Here is a 23,547-nt window from a genome sequence, read left to right as displayed (position 1 = left end):
TGTAAAGAGTGTGAAAAAAGTAAATGCATGGACAACAGGAATAAGAACTGCCATTATATCTACAATCAGCAGTGATGTTGCTAAGCAGAATTTTTTCTCGTCAGTACAGTTTGGGAAATTGTAATCAGTACTGAATTATCATCAAGAAATTTACATGTGAAGTCACAGCTCTGCTGAACATGTTAAGGAAACCATGTCATGAGCTAATATCTACATAAAAATAACGTTTTTATATATGCAACTCTTAGAACATTATTAACAGTATTACACATCACTCAACCTGGCTCAAGCATTTGTGATTTTCACAATTAGTAAAGTGGGGGGAGAATGTTTTTAACGGTGTGGGGTTTTCTGGTTAGACAACACTGATCTGCTGGTAGAAAGTTACTCAGAAAATAAACAGGAAAAAGCCATTCCAAGGGACCTAAACAAAATGCAAGTTTTGAATCTGGATTCCCAATTCAGCTCAGTATATTGCTGCTCAGATGTTGATGGCTGATTTACTGATTTCATTGTTGCTGATCACTTTTTTGTTTTTTGAGAGAAGGCATATGGAAGAGCCCTGTATCTTCTCCTCCCCCATCATAGAGGTGCTCATCTCATCACAGTAAAACGAACCAACTTAGAAGTCCTTAAAAAGGCATCACAGAATAAACAATTGCTCTCCATCCAGTATTAGTTTGGTTTCATTTAATGACAAAAACTGTCTCTCGATTGGTTTTTGTCCCTCTCTCTGCTCTGTATGGAAGGAACAAGAGCTTTAGACTGGCTATAGGACTAAGAAAGTGGCAGCCACTACTCAGCTTAATATCTCTAGTGCAAAGTAGCCAGGAGGTGCTGTGGTATTCATTTTCAGTGCACAATTTACCATCAGTACTTAGCATAAGCAGGAGAGAGGGTGAGGCAACTTGCAAGTGATTGTTGCTTTTCCCCCTGTTCTCTCTGAGAGCTCTGATTGACTGGGAATGGTATTGGACTGATGGAACAATAAAGAGGAGCCCAGTAACCAGAATGGTCATGCATCCAAGCTGCTACAAAGGCCATTTAACTACAATTTTCTTCAAAGGCTACTGCTAAGTCACACCTTGTCTGTCACATCGGTCCACTCTAACTTGTTGTGTAAATTTGGATTTCTGAAAAGACACCAAATGGTAGATTTAATCAAATCCATTTTGATAGGATGGATGAGCCTCAGAGAAGCTGACACTGTCCTTCCTACAGAGCACATGATACAGGGGCAAAACCAGTAAAATATATCATTGTTAAAATATTATCTGGACCTATACAGCCAGATCCACCAGTGTTTTGGAATACACTGGACAACTCCACTCACACATCCGTCATCTTTTCTATAACTCATGTAGCCACAAGACTTCTCCAGCCCGTTGTTCTCTTTGTAAATAAATTAAACAAAATCACACGCTTACCATAAATCTCTACAATTACATTGCACCATAAACTGCTCTGAACTCCAAACCACTCCTCATAGGAAAAGACATTAATCCACTCTGAATTGGTTTTTCTTATTAAGCCTTGATTTATTGCTCTGCCCTCTCTTAAAATGCCTTTTATTTATTCGACAATATTTTACACAAGCTGTCAAAAGCTGCCTGAAAATTTATAACAGTTCTGATCTCTGGATCCCCTTTCAATTCAAACCCATAATTTATTTATTTTTTTTCTTTTAACAAGTTGTCTAACAGGCTAGAATGACATGATTTGCCCTTGTAAATGCCATTCTGGTTTGACCCTATCAAGTTATACTTATTTAAGTATTCACACTATTTTTTCCTTGAGCTCAATAGGTTCTCCGTGTAAGTGGTAACAGGAGGACATCAGCTAAACCCTTTGCAACATGTTATGGTTTGGTTTATGGATTCTTGTTGGCTTCTATTCTGCATCTAAAAAAAAACCCCAAAACAACCCAAATTCCTCCCTCTGCTACCCTCCTCTCCCCCTCCATGTTCTGGAAATGAACAAAAATTTCTATAAATCAGATTTCCTGCCTGACATGGTAAGAATAAAACAAAATAAAACCATAACCAATGAAACTTCAAAATACAAAACACTCTAAGCTTTTATCCTGATCGTGATTCCAAAGAAACTAGAACAAGGAATAAAAAAAGTTTACCTCCATCACAGGTAAGCATATGCTACCTGCACTCATAACTTTCAAGTAAGCAGAGGCTTATGTGCTTTGAAGCAAATTTGTAAACATAGTTAAGAAACAGTAAATGGTAGAATTTGTCTGCATTTCCATACCATTCCTTTCTAATAATCTCTACAATAAAAAGGTTTGTGCAATTTATCACGAGCTTCTGGCTTTCCAAGTTTAAGCCAAATGAAAATCTGGGAAAAACATACTACCTGCTACTCCAGAAGAACCATAGCAACAGCAGAAGCATTACAAAAAGCAGATATGTGTATGCTGGAAAGCTCACAGACCTATGTGAAATGTATTTAGTGTTCTGTCATTATGTTGCAATTAAAATTCCTCTATAACCTGAAGTTCTGCTTACAAATCTGAGGAAAAGGCATGTTTGGCTGTTGAAAGGATGCTATTGTACAGAAATGCTTTACTAATAAAGCAGTCTGGGTAGACACCACCACACCAAAATGACATTTCATGCCCTGCTGAAAGGTAGCAATGCTTACACAGGCAGGACCCCGGGCTCTGCCTCAGACAAACACGGGTCTGTGCGGGCACAGCTGCGAGCCAAGAGCGACGGCAGCAGCTGCTGGGCTTTCTGAGCAGGGGCAGAAGATGGCTCTGGGGCTTCCCCGCTGCCCGGGGCCAGCGCTCACTGCACCCTGCTCACCAAGGGCCACGCTCGGCAGCACCCACCCAGCAAACACCATCGCTCCTGCTTTGCCAGCTTGAGGAGGAAGGAGGGTGAGAGAGGACCAAAAAATAACCTGTTGTTGCTCCTTTCCAGGTGACTTCCTGATTAAATGGCTCATGGGTCAGGAACACAAGTTGTTTACAATAGAAATTTAGACTGCTTTTAATAAATGAATGCAGTAAAACTTAGTCAAATTGACCTGAACTGGGTTTCTGTTCCTTTGTATTGGAAAGTGTAAAGATTACTAACTGCACCGAACCCACAATGTTTTGCAGTATTAAAACCATGGCAGCACTATTACATCAGTTAAACAAGTATGCCTTATTATTGTTGGCCTTCTCACTTGTTTCAGAGTTTTGAACAAAAAGAACAAGAGCCTTCCTATTCAAAATAGCTCACTATTCCATATTTGTTTTAATAGAAAACCCCAGCAAAACTATTTTAAGTAAAGTAGAAATGATCCTTTAATCCTGCAATCTTTTAAAATTTCATATAAAAGCACTCACATTCATTGCCAAATCCTCAATCTGCCTCTTGAATTATACAGAAGTCACTAAAAAGCAGAAACTTGCACCATAAATTTCTTAAGCAAACTGTAGAAAGCACTATAACTTACCGATGTCATTGCTTCTTTCCGAGGAGTCTTTCTCTAGAGTGCCGGATACTGTACTGCCCACTAATTCCACTTTTGGACTATCACTCCTGCATTTGGATCAAGAAGAGGAGATGTTTTATTGGGAGTTTTTGTGTGGGTTACAGTAAATTGATAGCTAACTTGCAATTAATAATGAGAGAGCAAAGTATTCTTCCTTTGCAGCAGCAGAGTAATAGCAATGTCAGCAAGAGCAATCTCTAGCAAGTCGACATGCTGTACGGATTAACCTTATCCCATTTCTCCTTAACACCTGTCCAAAAAGCCTGTTTTAGACCCTGTAGTGTCCGGAATAATTCTTCAGATGTTCACAGCATCTCAACACGAAGGAAACCTAAGGGCAAAGGGACATTCTTCAACATCTTCTTTGTAGTTTTTGCTAATTAATTGGCTTGCACAAACTACAGCAGTGGACTACCTGGAATGCTGCAGAAAGTGAGAGAACCTCAAGCTAGCACTGTGTGTTTCAGCATTTCCAAGTATTTACTCATAAATGCAATTCCTCCACCATGTTTTTGCACTTTTCTTATGAGACTAGACTATGAATACTATTTCCATAGTCCAAAGAACCGAGATCACCTAATTTGTCAGAAATGTCTTTTGAATAGTAAAGTGTCAGGAGCTACGATACTTTATACAGAGGGGCTATTTTAAAATCAAACAGAAGATCAAACAAAAGCAACAAAATTATCCCTGCTTTGGAGAACATTCTATCCCACAAGTACTTGAGTTTACTGAAATAATCTATCTACTGAAACAATATAAAAAACCCAGCAATGGTAGGTGGGTAACTCAGTATCGCACAGGTCACTCAAATCTCTGATATTTACTGTGACAATAACTGTTCAGTTAATGCAATATATCGTACTTGCCATCATTATCAGGTCACTTGACAAATACAACAGTTTTTCCACAATGACTATTCCCAGTGTAACACTATAAAAATTATGATGTATGTAAGGTACCCAACTTAGGGATAAAAATATAGATCTGCCCTGAAAAAACCCAGGCAGATGTGTACTATACAGTGCAAAAATTAGCAGTAATTAGCTGTTGGCAGTAAAATACATAGCGAGCTCTCAAATCTTGTTGATTTTTTCATTGGTCACTGCTTTTGATACCATAAGCTGATGACAGATGGCCTGAACCTCAGCTCATGGCAGCAGCTTATGAGCAAAACACAAAGTGGCTGGAAACCCTATTTCAGACTTCAGGAAGGCTGTGATAAAGAGCTGAAAATTTTTCTTAAAACCCAAAGGAGGTCATAGATTAAGTGAATGTATATCCCATTGAACCCTGTGATAGGGTGATCAGTGAACAAAAAAAAGAGACAATCAGATTAATAGCAAACTAGTCCTCCACAGCTCTCAATATGGCACGGAGTCTGCACCAGGAAGGACACAGAAGAAATTTAACACATGCATAGAAAAATGTATGAATTGGCAAGATGATAAATAAGAGCATTTCCAAGTGATCTACCGGAACAATTAGTTTTCTTATTTTTTAGGCTTTAACTTTTTCTTATATTGCTAATAAACTTGTAAACCTATAAAAAGCAACATAGTTCCTTGGCTGACAGAGCAATGAGCATCTGTCTGCATACTCTGTTTTGCACACATACATCTCCCAGCAATCTGAGAGCACAATGTGATTTGGAAGCACTCTAGGAAATGTGTGAGTATGGCTTTGGAGAGATTCTTAGAATGGCATGATTTAGGGCTGAAAGTCACAATATTTACCATTTAACTACAAAAGATACCAAGATAAATGGCAACAGCCCCACAAGAAAACCCCAATCCTGTTGTCAAAGAATCAACAGGCTTATTATGCCACTCTGCATCCATACTGTTGTGAAAGGAATGGACCCTCCCTTCTCATTCACAGTGTCCCTCTCTGCTTGTGCCCATACAGACAGGCTGTCAGCTTGACCAGACAGATGATCAGCCTGAGAGAAACCCCACACTAATAGAAGTCCCACTGCAAACTGATTTATTGCCATCTGAAGCAACTCCCTGACCTATATGGCTGCGCAGCTGAACAAATGCAGGTGCTAAACATAAGGGAGGCTGTGGGAATGGGGTGCCAGGACAAGGAATCCTGTTAGCAGTGGTATGGATTGTATTGGTTTAAACAATTAAAAAAAAAAAAAAAAAAAAAAAAATGCACCTACTATAGGTGTTTATGGCTTGCCTACTCCAGGGAATTGACTTCTCTATAAATTGTACAATCGTGGTATGTCTAAGTAAGCTGTGAAGCCTTTGGAACAAACTGACAGCTATTCACTGTCCCACATGGTTTTTATCAGTCCTACTGCCCTTGAAGGCCTACTCTGCCTCCAGTGAAGGAGGATTATATTTAAATGGAAAAACAATCATCACTACAAAAAGTCAGTGAGATGCAAAAGGTGCAAGCCACTTACTCAGGACAGAAGAAAACCCTCTTTTGCTTAGCAGCTGCCAAGGAAATCTCATAGGACTCACTTTGTAACTACAGCAATTTTCCCCAAATGATCATGTACTGGTTTTGGCTGGGATAAACTAAATTTTCTTTATAGCAGCTTGCATGGTGCTATGTTTTGGCTTTGTGCTGAAAACAGCGTAGATAACAGAGGGGTGTTTTCATCGTTACTGAGCTGTGCCTGCACAGAGTCAAGGCCTTTTCTGCTTCTCCTGTCATCCCACCAGGGAGGAGGGTGGGGGTGGACAAGGAGTTGGGTGGGGACACAGCTGACCCCAATGGACCGAGGGATGTCCCACACCACATGGTGCCACACTCAGCACGCAGAGGTGAGGGAAGAAGGAGGATGGAAGAAGGTGGATGTTTGGAGTTATGGCATTTGTCTTCCAAAGACACCACTGCAGGTCATGAAGCCCACCTTTCTAAGGGATAGCAGAACACCTGCCTGCCCATGGGAAGCAGCAACATTCTTTTCTTTGCTTGCACATGCATCATTTTCTTTTCCTGTTTAACTGTCTTTGTCTCCACCCACAAGATTTTTACTTTTGCCCTTCTGATTCTCACCCCCATCCCACTGTGGGAGAGTGAGCGAGTGTCTGCATGAGGCTCAGCTGCCCACCAGGGTTAAACCACAACAGGTCAGCAAAAGTTCTGCTGATTGAATTTTTATTCTAATTGCTTTTTCAGATTTTGGAAATGGATACCAATAGGTCTTAAAGTAATTAGTATCTTATTATACAGAATGGATTTAAAAACAAAATACCTTTATTGAAGTAACTGCTTCCACTTGAAGTTTCATATTTCTTAATTATCCAAGTAGTTAAAAGTATTTTCCTTTTTTTTTTCTGTGCTAGACATAGCAAAGTTTGGACTATTAAGAACATAAAAAGCTTTCTGTTTAGGTATGCCTTTTGCCTTTGATAACATGAAAATTGAAATATTTTTAAAAATACATGGTTACTTCATACAATTTTGTACTTAGGATAAAAAAAAAAGGAAAACACAAGAGCAGCAAAATAACCTTCCAAAGTTCTAAATGCTAAAACTTTACAGCATGTTTAAAATATTTCAAGTAAAGGATAGAACAAAAGAATAGCTACTCCATTGCATGCCTCACCAGTGAACTGAACACTAGGGTATATTTTGGTCATTCTAAGACATCACATTGCTAAGCCTGAAGATTGTAGCAAATACTTGTATTTCCAAGTATGCCCAGGTGATCAGCAGGTATGGACTGTATTTTGGAGCAATTGGGCAAGCATGTTCAAAGACAAGTCCAAAATAAGTTGTGGCAATAGCACCTGGATAGAAGGGTAAGTTCTCAGAGATGTACAACTAAAGCATGTCAGTAAGATGAAACTGGGAGCCCAAGGCAGGTGCCTTTTTTTCTTTTTATTTGCACCAGATTTCTCACTAGGAGCATTTTTTAATTTAACCATATGCGGAGGAATGAATGGAATCAATGTCTAGCATTTCACTCTACTCTAACCAGTACTCTCTTCTGGTATTTAATTTACCATTACTATACTTGAACTCCAGTTGTTCAATGGCAGCTAATTTTCCTAATAGTACAATAGTAAAACTATTTTCATGCCTATATTCTAGTTTGTCTGCAAAATGCACAGCTTGCCCATTTTAGGCAATTGTTTTATTCTGGTTTTCATCTAACTCTATTCACTATGCATAAATGAAATCTACAGTACACAACCCACTTGCTGATGACTAAAAGATAGCCTCCTAGACTTGATTAGGACTACTGTGAGACCTTTAATTTCTGCAACCTTTCCTCTAGCAGTGAATAAACAGACTTATGCTGGCAAGTCCAATTTCTCAGTGCTCCTCAAAGACTGTAACCTCCTCTGATAAAAAGCATCATGTAACTGCAGAGTGACAACCAACATTAGAGAATAACTACTTGACAGCATTATTCTTCAGTGGCACGAGCTAGAAGAGCTCTGAAGATGTGTATTTTGCTAAAGTTTGATCTAAAATGATCAAAGAAAGCAGACTGAAACCAGGCTGACAGTATTTGAAATGTGCATTGCCTAATGCTATTCCTCAGCACAATCTAAGCTTTTGCACTGACTTAGTACCTGAGCTAAGCTGCAATAATTTGAGGTAAACTAAGAAAGTCAAGATCAGAGTAACATTCTGATGGAAGTATTTCCAACACATTCTGCACTGTTGCAGTAACAGTAGAATTTCATCAGTAGCAATGTCATGAACTTCTATTATTGAGAAGAGAGTTATGGTCCAGCCAGATGACTATAAAGATTTTCTTCTTTCTTGTTGTTCTTTAAATACACTTACTGTGAAATAAACTGGGACATAAACTGCAAAACCTAAATTCTTTAAAGGTGTATTTTTTCCACTAATCCCAAAAGCACTGGACAGAAGAAAAGCAATACCTTGCATGAGTCACAGGCACAACTGGTCTTTCTGGTCGTCTCGGGGGCAAGGTGCCAGGTCTGTTCACAGCGTTGGCTTTGGGTGGCCGAGGTTTCTTCGGAGGTATAGCAGGAACTGAAGGCTTCTGCAAGTCTAACTGTTTTTGCTCTCTCTCTGATCTTTCTTTAAATCAATCATTTCCAGAAAAAAAGAATAGGGATATTATTAAGTGGAATTCATTTGCACTCACATGTCTACATTCAAAGAAGAAATCTTCAACTGCAGATAGACTGTATACAAAGAAAAACCTTTCCATTTCTGTTCTAAATCATTCTTTATTTGATATATTTGCCACAAATCAGTTGTTCAACCTGCCTGGCTGTTCTTCCTGGATTTCCTCAACCAAAACATGTGTGCAGCATCTTGATGGGAATACTATTTTTTATTTTAGTAACTTACTGGTTTTTGACTGTAAAGTACAAGAATGGCAAGAAATTAAATACCATATGGTACAACTTCCCATGAGCAAAACTTATATTAAGTTTTAATTTGAAACAATATTAATTTAGAAGGTCACAAAAATAACTATGCTGGATATTCTTAACATCTCTTGGAGAAACAGAGAAATACTATTTTTGGGAGGGAAAAAAGCATGTTTCAAGTGAACTACAGTTAAGTGAAAATAAAATATAAGCACAAAAACTTAATAATGTCTAGCAGGATGTAAACCCCTCAGAAAAACCAGACCTATTATTTAGGTTTTAAGCACAGATTTATATGCTGAATTTTTCAGCTTGCTGATGAAAACCTAGATCATTTGCAGAACAGATAGTTAGGGAGTGCCACCATGCTAATATCCAATGCCAAACATGCAACGCCCGTGCATGTCTAAAGTACAATACACATGAATAACTCTTCTAAATAATATGCTCTAAATTCCTAATACAAAGCAAATATGTAAGCACATTTTCCACACCCGAGAAGACCTGATTTTTCTTAAAGAAAGGACAAATCTCTCCAAGGAACTAAAGTTTTGCTCTCTATATCCTACTATTTCAATACCCCACTTCCCTTGACAATGCTGCCTATGATATGCTGTAAATGTTACACCTCTGTATACATCTAAGAGACATTGGGAATGTTACAGGATATTGCCTAATGGGTTCTTAATGAGAACCCATTAATGAGAGGATCATGGAATAAATCCCCAGCAACACAATGCACATTAGGTGTGGAATAGTCCAGCTAGCGACTATTGTTCACAGGCAGGATGCTTTGAGCAGATGCAGTCATCGGGTCCTCAGTAACACTGAAGCTTTTCCAGCACACTGTGTAATTTTTACACACTTAATCCTGTGACAATTTATACTGCATCAGTGTCCAAGAATCTAAATTGTATGAGGGACAGGCTGGGCAGTGTGCCAACACAGAGCTCAGAGGACCTTCCTGTGCCACCCCTGCTGCCACATCATATGAGCCATTCCTGCCACTCCCTGGTACTCCTGAGATGTAGGCACTACTCCTACAGCCTCTTTTCAATGTTTAGAAAAGTTACATTTATTTATAGTCCAGGACAGTTACATATTTAAATTTCCTCTGCTGTTTTAGCAGTTGGCTTTTTAAATCCAAAAATGGAAAGCAAAGGGTTTTATTGCTAAGATAACCACGAGAAGCAGCATACGTAACCAAAAATAAACCTATGTAGAGGAAACAGCTAAAACACCTGTCAGATCGCTAAGATTTATATCTAGAAACAGCTCTTGGTACAAAGTCTGAGGGTTCTGTCACTAAATTATAACTGCATATTATGCATTTAGTCATGTGCATACACATACCTTTTAAAAGGCTGCAAGTTCAAATACTTAGACTTTGAGAAATCCCATAACAAACTTGTTCGTACAATCTAGTAGTCCACTTAACACATGAAACTTGGCACCATCTTCAATTAGAGAACAGATGTAACTATTTTCCTGAGACTATTCACCATTCACAATGAACACAATGAAACCATTAAAGGTTTAATTTGCTTGTCCCTGCTCTGTGTGGTACTGTGTCCCATTTCTTGCAATGTTCAAACATGGCTTTGAAGGATTTTTTCATTTCTTCGCTGCCTTGCCTGTGACTTTTGTGGCTATGATAATGGGGTGATTCATAAGCATTAATGACTGGATCTCCACAAAATCCCTTTGTGATGCAGGAAAGCCACCAACCTAGCTTTCAACTAGAGAACCAAAGAAGACAGATGTTAAGGAAAAAGTACACACTAATCTGGGGTATTTTATTTGATTGAGCACCTTTGTAAAACCTGGGGTTTTACAGAGCACTGGGCTTTATATAGCATTTCATGCATTGAGAGCAAATCTCCCCTGGACCTCAGTTGTGGCTGCATGTACTCAACAGCTCTAGATGGGTACAACTGAACACCCTGAATTCGGTCTATAAGCAGCAATGAGAGCGTTTCCAAAATGCCTATCATCACAGTCTATCAGAGTGAGTCCAAAACATCCAAACAATACACATCCAAACAATACACAAACATCCAAACAATACACATAATGGAAACAGAGAGTGGGAAATGAGAATGTGCATTGGCTTTATTTCCCTCATCTCTCTGCAGAGAACAGGTAGGAAAGCACATTTCATACCTTTTTCTTCTGTTCGATTAGGAAGACATTCTGGCCTTTCAGGTGGTATCTTCTTGATTTCATGCTTTCGATCTGTGGTCCCTATCAAAGACAGAAAAACTTGGAATTCTGACCAAGCCAACAAAAGAGTGACATAAGATTTAATTCTGCAATTTCTTAGGCTTTTTATATTCCCCAATTTGGAAATGTCTTGCTAAAACTGAACATAAATTTATATAAAATATTTACCTGTTCATAAGGACAAAAAAGCAATTGGGTATTTATTTCTTTATAATCAAATTCACAGTTTCCAAAGTGTGCAATCCCAAAGAATAGACACTCTGACTATTCTATGGGAAAAAAATCAATAACTGCAGATTTAAAAAATGTGGACAAATCCTTTATCAAAGACATAAATCCTTTATCGTTACAGACATAAATGAAGAACAACTCAACAGTGTGCAGAAACATTAGGAATAAATCAATTAATTGAGCGATGTCAGGAGAATGCATGATGGAGCTGAATATACAGAGATTATTTTACATTAAATTAACATATCCCTCCCCTTTTTCTCCACTACTAGTAGCTGTTCACTTCCACAGATTAGAAGGAGGAGAAAAGCAGTGCTGGCAGCATTCTGAATGACTATTTGCATGACTATTTTAGTTGACAGCTTTTGGCCTGGAGGTGTAAGCCCCAGGCTTCTTTTGCCTCTGTACTAGAGGCCCTGACATATGGACTTCTGTAGCTCCAAGAAATATGAGAACTTGTGGCACCAACAACGGGAAGATTTTGCAAAAATTTCCTGGCACATTCAAGATGAAATCTTCTAATCCCCATGTTATAACAAACACTTTACTGGATATTGGCTTTGCTGCATTGGCTAACCACTAGGTGCTAATGCCATTTCAACTCAGTAGTGTTGAAAACCGCTTCAGGTAACACTATTAGCATTTCAATAAAAATTACAGTAGACGAAATCCAAGAAAAGCAGAGAAGGCAGGGCAAGGAGCACAAAGCAATTTTTTGTTTCAATCTATTCTATTATATGCAGTTCTCATGTGCATTTACATTTTCTGAATGTGCTGTTGCAACTCCCTTCTGCAGCTGGTTCCTAGAAATCAGTAGTCATCAGTGGTGATCACCAGCCATTGTTTCTTTACCCAAGGGTGCCATTGGACAGGCAATAGTACCACATACCATGTCAATAAATAATACTAAATTCTCTTTTATGGTTGGATTTGATAATCTTAAGCATCTTTTCCAATGGAAATAATTCTATGAAAAAGACTTCACTCCAGAGAGGAGAAGCTGTTGCTCCTAAGCAATTAAAGCCTTTCAAAACACAAGTTATGCAAAGCACAAGTCAATGTATCGATAATCTTGCACACACTACTGTGCTCAAAAAGAAAGATACATGAATCTGTGTCTAATTACAGTATGATTAACAGTCATCCTTAGCACACAAAGGGACATTCTCAGGCCAAGTCTAGAACAATGAGCCTACAGCCACAGAAGAGCTCCCAGACGCAGTTGTTCTTCCTACTTGGATTGTGACCCCCAAATTAATCATCGCCCAGACAGGCACCATGATCCTGCCTTAGCTCCCAGGTAACAGTCACCTTCAAGGATGCTTTGGGAACTCCCAGAGCAACTCAAGAGTATTCCTACCCTTCGGTCTGGACACTCTTGTGTTGCTTACCCCAGCTACCCCGCGAAATGACAATGCTTTTCAATGACTAGTTCATTAAGGAACTTGTGCTCCTAAATTTGGCTCTCCAGTTTTCACCTTGCTTTGCAAAGTGCAGCACAGATGGCCCTGGCTGTTTACTGCTGTGGAGATTATAAATTTCTATCTCTACTATAATACAGACACCTCTTTACACATATGCCACTTGTACTACAAAGACAAGTTCTAATTCTCTCCTTTGATTTTATGCTCTGCATCAGAAGATGCTGACATTTAAATATTTAGGCTGCAACTGACAGTTTTAAATTTATTCAACACGCTGCGACTGGTCAAATATGCAGAAGCATTACTGAAGTTGTTACCTTCTATCAACAGTAAGACCTGATGTGGAGATGTGGTAAAATCCAGTATAATCTCAGTGAAGAAATAATTTGACAAAGTAGAGGAAGGCAGGATGGTAATAAACACAGGATGATTTTTCAGCTCTAGATATATATCAGAAGAAACTCTTGTGCCTGATCAGCCAGGAGTTATCAAATAATGAGTATGAAAAGAAAGAACTGCAATAGTCTTGGCTTTCACATAGACTTAGAAGGCCTTAATCAGATTGTCTGCATCCTTTTTACAACCATTTTTCCTTCTGAAAATGGGAACATTTCAGAAGGAAAAATGCTATGGTGACATAGTTAAAGCATTTTATGCAAGCAAGTACCTATTAAAAGTCTTATTCTCTAATTATAGCAGTATAAATTGAAATAAATATAAAGTTTTAGAGAGTTTTTACAAAACACGTCAGGCTTTAACAGCAGTGGTCACTAAGACATCGTTGTTATACAACGACCACTAGATGGCAAAGTCATACTGCTCTCTCTGGTCCTATTACTGGTTTACTCTCCCTGGATCTATTACTGATTTAAAATCAAATTTATGTTTCCTTGAGTCTGAAGACAGAGTGAAGAAGAAACCAAGGATGTCAATAAGAAACGCAAATATTTATGGTCATGATTCTGTAGTCAAAGAAGTGCGTGACGAATTCAAACTACTTAAATTATAGCATATTGATTAACATTAAATTGTATATTGGTGTAAATTGCATTTCTACTATCAGCTTAAGTCTGTAGGAGAGGAAAATTTAATTTTTAAAGCACCAAAAGCTGGAACACATCACAGTAACAAGAAAACTATCTAGAGATTGGACATCTTTGTTTTGGTTTTTAATGTGTGCCTGCAGTGGGGGAAGCAGTAGTGCTGCTGCAGTTTTTACAAACTGACTGGACTTAAGGGATTAAAGAATTCCAGCCACAGTTATGTTTCCACCACAACTGCAATACAAATGACAACTCTGAGAGCATCCCCTGCCTTGTGATTTGTATTTTTACAAGAATGGAACTGGAATTTGGTTTCCAAGTTCAGGACTGTCAAGTGCGTAGATTCTTTAACTGTTTCTAAGTTTCATTATAAAAATAAATCATGCAAGCACTTTTGAAAATTAGTATGGAGAGGTCCTTTTAAAATTACAAATACAAGTATGCTCAGCTTTCAGTATCTACACACAATTCAGTATAACATATCATAAAATCAGTTTTGCTAGCACTCATCTGTTTGGAAAACAGAATCAGCTCCTTAATACTTTTTCAACATGTTTATCTACATAACCATTCAGGATAACTCCTTTTAGTTTCATACTCAGGGCTATAAAAGTATTGAAAACCAAGAATCTATTGCCTATAACCTGGAGCAGCCAGCCAGATCCAGCATTCATGCAGATCTGCAAGACTTAGATTGCAGCTCAGAGGAGGCCACTGTATGACACTGTTTTATAGATATTCTAAAAAGCTCTGTGCCTCTAGAATAAATCAGATATGTAGTGAATGCAGTTTCTTCCTGCAGGTATTATCAAGCTCCACATACTGTGTCTGTACTGCAAGGACACACACACAATCAACTTCAGTCAGGGAACAAAACCAAAAAAATTTTAAAAACTGAAGTATCACACTTGCTCTGATTTAACATGATTAAGTGGAAAAACAGGTTCTTCTGAAATGGTATAGATGATTGACTTCAATACATTTAAAGCCCACCACAGTCTTTCAGGGGTACCAACTACTTGCATTTGATTGTGATTTATTAGCTGTTGTCTAGATAGCTGCTTGTCAATTTTGATACAGATGAATTCTATATAAATTTGAATACACTTAATTTAGATTGAGATGTGCTCACTGACATGTGCTGTAAAAAATCAACTGCACTTTACCTGATCCTTGTTTGATGACAGGAGCTGATGGAGGTGGTGGTTTCTTCGGTCTCTAAAATTTAATAACAGAAGAAAACAGGTTGCTTCAAAAGGCCTGTAAATCTCATTCATACAGAGGCTGGAGTTAATCATAAAGTGCTTAACATTAATAATGACAAGTCATGAGACTACAGATCTGTCACATATTTCTCCTGAAATAACTTCATTTAAATGAATTTGAGGAGAGAAAATAGCATTGACAAATAAAATATAATTTTCATTTTTATATTTGCAATTGAAATGTCCTGCTGAGGGGTTAAAAAAGTTCATTTTATGTACCTAAAGACTGGAGGAATACATGACCTTTGATCTAATGAAGAAGTCTATTTCTTTAAAATTTAACCTCGTGAATATTTACCCTTTTTGGAAAAAAAAAAAAAGAAACACAAAGAAACTCTGAGATTCATGTGGCAAAACCTGAGGTATTTTCAGACCCATAAATGAGTCAAAAATGCAGAACTCAGGAAATACAGCAAAGGTTACTCTTTATTCACTTACTAGGATATATTTAGAGTTCCAGTTGTGAAAGATCAGAATTTTAGATGTTTGGTGAAATGAAATGAATTATTCTGACTAATCTGTCCTTTTATACTTTCACCTTCCCTGTTATGATGATTTTCCTAATAGATCTGTAATGGTAAGACTGAGAAACATGACCACCAACAGTTCTGGCAGTGCCAGAACAATTTCTCCTCACCTGCAGGCTGGGGGGCTGATGGCTCTTCTTCTGTGCTGATGTGTGTGAATGCATGCACAGCACACTGGCAGGCGCCGCAAGCGCGTTGGAATGAGTACACAACCAAATGGAGCATCATGCTAGATCAAATGACACACTTTATCTCTCACTTTGAAAAAACCTCAACCAACTATCAAGATTCCTGTGAAGAAATTCCAAGGAAAAAAAAAACCAAACATTTTTTCCTCCATATGTTCATCCTTTTTTTCTGAGAACTTCTTTCCTTTGCTACAGATTGATCACAATCACTTTCACTACATTGCTGGCTATCTAGCAATGTATATTGTCTTGTGGAACAAATGTGAAATAAAATTATTTTCCCAGATATGCACAGCTTTGCCAAACTTCAATCAGCCATTTAGGCTAGTATTTTCTCTCAAACTCTCATTGATCCCTGCCCTCCCCACAGTTACTTTCTATCTATCTGCCAAAGCTTTTGAGAAAGATCAATTGCTTTGTTCACTTGCAGTAATTAGTTCAGTGTCTGCCCTAGAACTCTCAGATCCTGGTCTGAGGGTTGAAAGAGAGCAGGTTTGCTGTGAAGGCTGAGTGCCTGCCACATACCCTTCCAAGGGATCTCTCTCAAATCTAACAAATGTATTCATCTCTGGAGAAAAAAAAAAAAAATCAGTTTTTGCCCAGACAGGGTAAGTCTCATATTCTCAAAGCTGTTATCCAGCAACCTTCAAGTTTCTCCTACCATCTTACCCTGACCAGATCACCTCCCATAATCAACCTGAGAAAGCTGTGGCCAAGAACTTAGGAGATCAGAATGATCTTCTACAGCCTGGCTGCCATGGGCCATTGTCCACAAACACTGAGTCCCTTACACTCTCAGAGAAACTTCTGCAAGAATTTGAGCAACATGGTTTAAGGTTTAAATACAGAAAAGTGAAGAAAAATTTGGAATGGAAACGAGACAGAGACAATGACTGTCCTGTGATAGGCATTAGGAGTCCTGTTGATAATGGCTGTAGAGTGAAATAGTTGATGCTGAGGAGTCAACAGTACAAAACAGGCATTTGGGGTTTTATTGGGGAGGGGTGTGAGACTGAGCCCATTGACTGACCATACATCAGCAGCTGGAATACAAGAGATGCACTCCCTTAGCACATCTTTTGGCTTAGTTCTCTCCTGTAAGGGGTCTAAGTTATGTCCCCTGAGATGTGTCTTCCAAAGCATAACAAGTGCAGATGGACAAGTGACAGATTCACTACAGTCACTATTGATTACAACCAAAGCACTTATCTAGGGAGGCACAAAGGAGAAAGGGTCCTATGGTTCATTTGACAAAGTGGCTTTAACTGAAAGCTGAGGAGGGAAATAGATTGTTTCAAAAGGACAGACCAAGGTCAGAAAGGGTGTAGTTTGAAGGAGCCATAAAAGACTCCTTCGGGGAACATGGAGGAGCGAGAAGGATTTACAAGGGTCTGTGGCTGGATGAGATAACCAAGAAGGTGATAGAGACAGACTAGAAATTAAGCCAACAGAAAGGAAGCCAGGACTGGTTGGACAAGAAAAGAACAAAACTACAGAGCAGGGACAAAGAATAAAAGGTGAGAGGAAAAAAAGCTGTATAAAGAAATTTGGTGAAGGGATAAAAAGTAAATCCAGATGGTGATTTGGACTCAGGTAGTGAGCTCAGGGGAAAATCCTGTAATGGAGACCACCTGAGAGGTGGAGATTGGGACTAGGCAGTGAATAGAAAAGGCCTGGAACAAATAGGCATGTGTGGAAAAGAGTCAGGCTTGGAAAATTGTGGACTGGACAAGGAGATGAGAAGAGATCCCAAGCTTTTGTTGAACAGACAGAAGAACTACTGCAACAAATACTTTCAGACCATGGGATGGAATCCAAGGCTTCTGGATCACATCAGAATATACCTGACAAAATCACTGGTAAAGTAGTTATCTCCTTCCCTTTTAGCACTGATTCAAGCAAAGACAGATAGTCTATAGTCCTACCAGTTACTTACTCAAATGGCCAGATCTGTGGCATTTCAAAAATTAATAAAATTCTATTCTCCACAGTTAGAGCAAACCTAGCTGTAATTTCCAAGTGTCTGAATATCTAATTTACTTTACAAGTCATATTCAATTGTACTCTAAAAATCACTTTAAAGATACATCATTTTTAAGTTCAAAAAGACTGAATAATCCACTAAGGATTTTTTTCTTCTATAATAGGTTCACTATGTCTTCAGGTTTTTGATTTCTGCCTCTTCTAGAAATCACCTTCTTTCATTTTTAGGCCTAAAGCCAGGATATGCACTTTGCTGTGGAATTGCCTTTTCATCTTCCACAGTTTTTGCTGCTCTTCTCCTTTCTTTTTCAATAATTATCACGTTAGCCTCTGTGAGTTGTTTAATAGTTGCTTTATTAAGCTTTCCAAGTTATTTAATTTTTGCCTTTAGCATCTAATTTTATTGCCAAAGAGTGAAGCTGGGCGTCAGTAAGTTTCAGTTTTATCACAGAAGGCTTACACTGTCACTGTGAAATACTCATCAAAAGCCTGATTGCAAGCTTGTAATATCCCACTGATGACTCAGAAGGTTCCTAAAAATGGAATGGTCTTTTGGGGGAAGTAATCCATTACTTTATTCCAGGAAACCAAAAGATTTCTAAATATTGTCTGGCAAATAACAACTTTTTTGAATAAATAGGAGCTGAAGAAAATTCTGCATAGGTTTTATACCTTCTTTTTTAGTAATTCTGAGAGGTAAAGAAATTTATCTGTGATAAATTTACCTCCAAGATATCAAAAACTTTTTATTTTTCAAATTTCACAAATAAAATCTCACCCTTTTTGTTCTGGAACAGTGCTTGACTGCTGTTCATCAGCATGTAGGTGATATTCTAACTTTTCATATTCCATCACAAAAACAATGGAGAAGATTAAAGAATTCTGGATATCATCGCATCACATGACTCAGTCCTGGGACCTCTAGTTCTTCTCTCTCTCAAACTTATAGAACAGAGAGTTTTCAGAGCAGCATAGTGCAGGTGGGGTGACTGGATGGGCAAATCAAACCCTTCAAGGAAACTCTGTAATATGACTTTGAGTGCCACACGTTCTTTTTATGGATGCTTTCTAACCCAGTTTTTTTTTCCTTTATGTTTTTATGTTATTAGATGAGAAGTAAAACTTTGTCAAAATCACATATCTGAAAGAGGATTTCTTTCAGCTCTATTTTAATTCTAAATGTTCAAGTGAAAATGAAAGAATATATTGCTTACCTCTTTTTCAAAATCTGAAGGGAGTAGCTTGACAAAGTTATCTGGAAAGACACCTCGTCTGCCATTGAGTTCTCCTTCCCACCAACCCACATCAATGCAATCCTACAAAACAGTAAAATAAAATGAAAACCACAGTGTTCTGGTGCACTGAACAGATTTTTGAGCTGAAGCACTCTCTTGCATAATGTCCTGCCTGTTTGCTAGAATATGACAATTTGCTGGAGTGCCAGGTTAACAGTGTAATCCATCAGACAAAAACTTCAATAACCACCCTGCATTCCATTATCACATGGAGCAGCTAGGAAAGAACAATGAACATGCTGTAAGAGCTCAAGACCTTGTCTGTGTCTATAACAAAATGCTAGTTCACCATTTGATCTATTAAACAAGTCAGCATTTTGATCATGCATGACCCTATGTCTCTCTGACTTCATTCTGCAGAAAGACAGTAACTTCATTAAACATCGTACATCGGGAGATAAAAAATTTCCCTTATTTCCCATACTTTCAAAAAATGCTTGACACACTGGAATTATTAAATTCCATCTCACTCCAATTAATAAGGCATAATGCACCTGATTAATATCTGGCATCACCTTATTTTTCTGCAGCATTTCTGAGCAGTACAATGCAGAGTATATAGCAAAACAATGTACAGATAAATAGGTGAATAAGTAACATCAGTGGGTCTAATTGATAAAAAAGCAGCTGTTTTTGTTATTAATAATAACAGTAACAGAAGCCACAACATTTTAGAGAAGGTTGAAATGGCTCCCTAAGTCCTCAGAGCTCCATATTCACTTTTTTGTGTCTGTGTGTTTGCTGCATAGAACACTTCCTGTTGAGATTTTCCACATTCTTTTTTCCTGAAAGCTCAAGTTGAAACAGCTCAGCTGTTTTCCAAAACACAATTACAGGAAAATCACCCATTGTCTGCTTAGTCTTAAAACCACTTCAGCCAATTTTTAAAGTTGGCTCAACATCAGGCTGGCCAACCTTTCCTGATTTCCATAAAATCTTTTATTTTAGCTGCTAAATGGATGACAGAACAATGCAGGTTAACTTAGTGAGGTGTACTTAATACCAAGTCTTAAAAATATTGTTCACAATGACTGTGCTTATTGGTATTTTTCTGTAAGCTACTGGATGATATCTGAGAGAAACCAAACTAGCATTAAAGATCATTGCTTTTATGTTTTGGGGGTGGTTTTTGTTAATTTTTTTGTTCTAGGATCTTTATTTAGCTTATTTATGACTCCTGGTCACCTGAGTATGTGCCAACTAAACACAGAAGCTAAAGAGCCTGGTTTCTTACGTCATGTCTGTTTTGGTGCATTTGGCTTTTTCCCCCCTCCTATCTCAGTATTTTTTCTGATGTAATGCAGACACAAAACAATCCTTCCATTCTTTTTTTGATAATCTTTTCTCATACCTAATCTTTGCTTTTCTGCATTCTCCCTTCTCTTTAGCAGGGTGGCCCTCCACCAGGGAGGACATTTTCTAGGTCTTCCCACACTTATTTAGGAGGTATTTCCCAGCTCTGTAAGACCTTTATTAGTGACAGGGCTGATTCCTGACCAGCTGATGTTTCCAAAACATCTGCTGAGTACCTACAGGGCTGTCAAGGACTCCATGGAGGCCAGTCATGCATGGCATGGGCCGGCACGGTGCAGGATTCTCCTCTGGCCACAGAGCCAGCACCCCTCATTCCTGGTGTGAGGCTCTCTCCCACTTGGCTCTATCTACTTGCACAGCCTAATAATCAGGGCACTCAACTGTTCTATCACATGGTGTGTTTTATAATGCCCTCCACCCCCTACGCCGCTAATCTGAAACTGCCTAAACATTTATGACCCAATTTAGATTTTGAAAAATATTAAGAATAATTCAAGCATCCAGAGACGAAAAGCTTGTGCTTCAACTGATTGCACAGCTTAGCACTAGCTAATAATCCTGACTGAACAGCACAAGACATCACATATATGCTTTTTAGGTTAGATTTTTTATGCTCTTACGGAACACAAATATTACTCATACTTCTTCACTTCATTAACATGTGATTTTTTTCCTTTTTAAAGCTCATTTGTTTTCATGAAGCTGCTGTTTGTGTCACACATTCATAAATCCCAAACAGCTGCAGGTTTGCTTTTTTTCCCTCTCCAACTTGTCACTCAGGCTTATGCAGCCAATCACCATGGTGGATTTCCATACAGTAAGTAATTCTCTTTAGGCAGTTTCTCTTTAATTTTCTCATTTACTTCACTTGCAAGAGGAAACTTATGGGTCACTGAGAAAGAAATAAAGAGATTTCAGAAGTTAAAAGCTACTAATGAAATTTGGTGAAGAATCTCCATGGTGGTGCCCTCCTGCTACCCACAACTGCAGGCTCGCCATGCCCCAGCTCCTGGAAGCCAGCCTAAAGTGCTGGCAGACAGAGCAGCACACAAGCACACCTGAGTTACAGCTGCACCAGCCACCACAAGTACTGACAAAGGGCAGAGCTATGAAGCACAGTCAAGGCAGCGTGATGAAAACCATGTGTCTGCTTGTGAACACTGAGCAAAAACCACTCCAATTCTTCCAGATTGCCATCAGCCATGCAATCTTAACCATATTGTCTTTTTTTAACATATCTTGTGTTCATGTGTTCAAGTACAGCAAAATGGCTATAATTTCAATATGCAAATTTTATAGAAAAACTGTCAAGCAATCCAGTATCAAGACTGACAAATCTTTATTAATAACCCAAAATTTATTAACAAACCAAATGGATCTCTGCTTTATCTCCATGTTATCCTGTCAGACTCATATAACAACTTAAACAAAAATCAGATGATGCAATATCCCCAAAGTCCTATGAAGAAAATGTAACCCAAATACTAGAAATGCATTTTGGTTTCCTTTAAGAAGAAAGCCCTCACAAAATATTTATGAAACTGAAAGAGTAAAACATGGCAGAAAAGATACTCCAGCTACTGAAATTCATCAAGTTAAGTGGTAGCTGCATCAACATTTAGCTACTGTAAAAATCAGCTCCTAACAAAGCTTAATTTGGAGACTATACCCACGTTCTCATTGCAGTGACAGTGCAAGCAAAGACCTTAGAGAAATTCACTGCTGGTTCACATTGAGGCAGATTAATGAAACAGAGAAATTAAAAATCTTGAGGGAGATTTTTGTATTTTCTTATTAAAATACAAATCTTGGTTTTATCCTCATTTCTAGTGAAGTAAAATCATAAAACAGTTTAGGATGAAAATGACTTCTAACATTACTGAATCCATTTTTTTTTTGTCCCAGCACTGCCAAGTCCACCTCTAAACCATATCCCTGAGTGCCACATCTATATGTCTTCTAAATACCTCCAGGGATGGAGACTCAACCACTTCCCTGGGCAGCCTGTTCCAGTGCTTGACATCTTTGGTGACAAAACTTTTCCTAGCATCTAATCTAAAATTCCTCTGGCACAGCTCAAGGCCTATCACCTGTATCTTGGGACAGCCTGTCAGTGGACTATACCAGGGCAGCTGGACAGGTGGGACAGTCACAGAGGAGATGCTCCTGCTGTGCTGGACAGGAGCTTGCTGCCATTGCCCCTGTCCCTTCAGACCCTTCAGCCAGGAGAGCGAGGATAGGGAATCCTCCATGTCATGCATCCTGTCTGCCCACTGAGCCTGCCGCAGCGAAGGCAGAGTGTGATTCCAGCTGTCACATCCATTCAGCAACCATTCTAATTCCAAGCCCTGTAGTTCCCAAATAAAGCATAAAAAACTGAATACACTGGCTTTACTAGCAACATTCATTTTGTGCTAAATATTTGGGCAAAAATTGGACAAAACATAGCAAAAGGTAAGACTAAAGTGTTGAGGAATTTTTGACATGTTTAAACTTTATAAGAAATTAATATTACACAAAATATAAGGTACTAAAATGTCAGCCTGGGCTGGAACACTTACATAAGTCAGAGGAAAGGGTAAATCTGGGAGAAATGGAAATTACTAGAAAAATCAGAATATAGCTACCTTTTGCAAGAATTATAAGAGTATACACAAGTGAACTAAAAAACATCAGTCCAGTTCTTGATGTGAACAATAAGAAGAACTATTCTTCACAGAATTATTAGTGAGACATGCAAGCTGTGAATAAAATTGGAAAAGAGAATCATCTGGAGAAAATAGACTTTTTTTTCCAGAAGGGAACATCAAAAAGGAAAACAAAATACAAACCCAAACCAATGGTAAAACAAGAAAGGTAAAAACACAGTTTTTACTCTGAAACTTATGTCTGTGGTGACTAAAAGAGTAGGGACAGAGGAGAGGGGGAAGAGAGAGATACATGAGGAGAGAGACTAGCCAAAAGCCATGCAGAGATATTTGTCAAAGAAAGTTTCCATTCAGAGCACTAGATTTATCACACTGTTACTGAATGGAAGTGAAATACAGTGAGAGACATAAGTAGGGCTGACAGCATAAAATCAAGGCTTAGTCACTTTTTAGCAGCTGCAGTGATCCTGCAGCTACTCTCGTACTGACGAAGAAAAATCATAAAACAGTAGAGTCATGCTTTCTCCTCTTCTGGGTGAAAGAATCATGACATTGCTTGGTCTCTTATGCACACAGTATCCTAC

The 23,547-nt window shown here is 38.4% G+C and overlaps 1 protein-coding gene across 9 annotated transcripts in view; it reads right to left on the bottom strand.

The window, feature by feature from the left end:
- Positions 1-23,547, bottom strand: part of SH3KBP1 (SH3 domain containing kinase binding protein 1) — a 211,899-nt gene that overhangs the window by 17,071 nt on the left and 171,281 nt on the right. For all 9 annotated transcript variants that reach the window (XR_010995877.1, XM_068179919.1, XM_068179921.1 and 6 more), the window contains 5 exons: positions 18,921-19,022; positions 14,910-14,961; positions 10,986-11,066; positions 8,361-8,523; positions 3,460-3,545 (listed from right to left, as the gene is read on the bottom strand). Coding sequence is in view for 8 of the 9 variants with exons in the window: in XM_068179919.1 (XP_068036020.1) it covers positions 3,460-3,545; positions 8,361-8,523; positions 10,986-11,066; positions 14,910-14,961; positions 18,921-19,022 (484 nt within the window). In the remaining variant the exon portion in view is untranslated. The remainder of the gene's footprint in view (positions 1-3,459; positions 3,546-8,360; positions 8,524-10,985; positions 11,067-14,909; positions 14,962-18,920; positions 19,023-23,547) is intronic.

The sequence above is a fragment of the Anomalospiza imberbis genome, chromosome 2, assembly GCF_031753505.1.
Source record: "Anomalospiza imberbis isolate Cuckoo-Finch-1a 21T00152 chromosome 2, ASM3175350v1, whole genome shotgun sequence".
Classification (NCBI taxonomy): domain Eukaryota; kingdom Metazoa; phylum Chordata; class Aves; order Passeriformes; family Viduidae; genus Anomalospiza; species Anomalospiza imberbis.
Note: the sequence above shows the minus strand (reverse complement) of the source record. Positions and strands in the feature narration are given on the sequence as shown.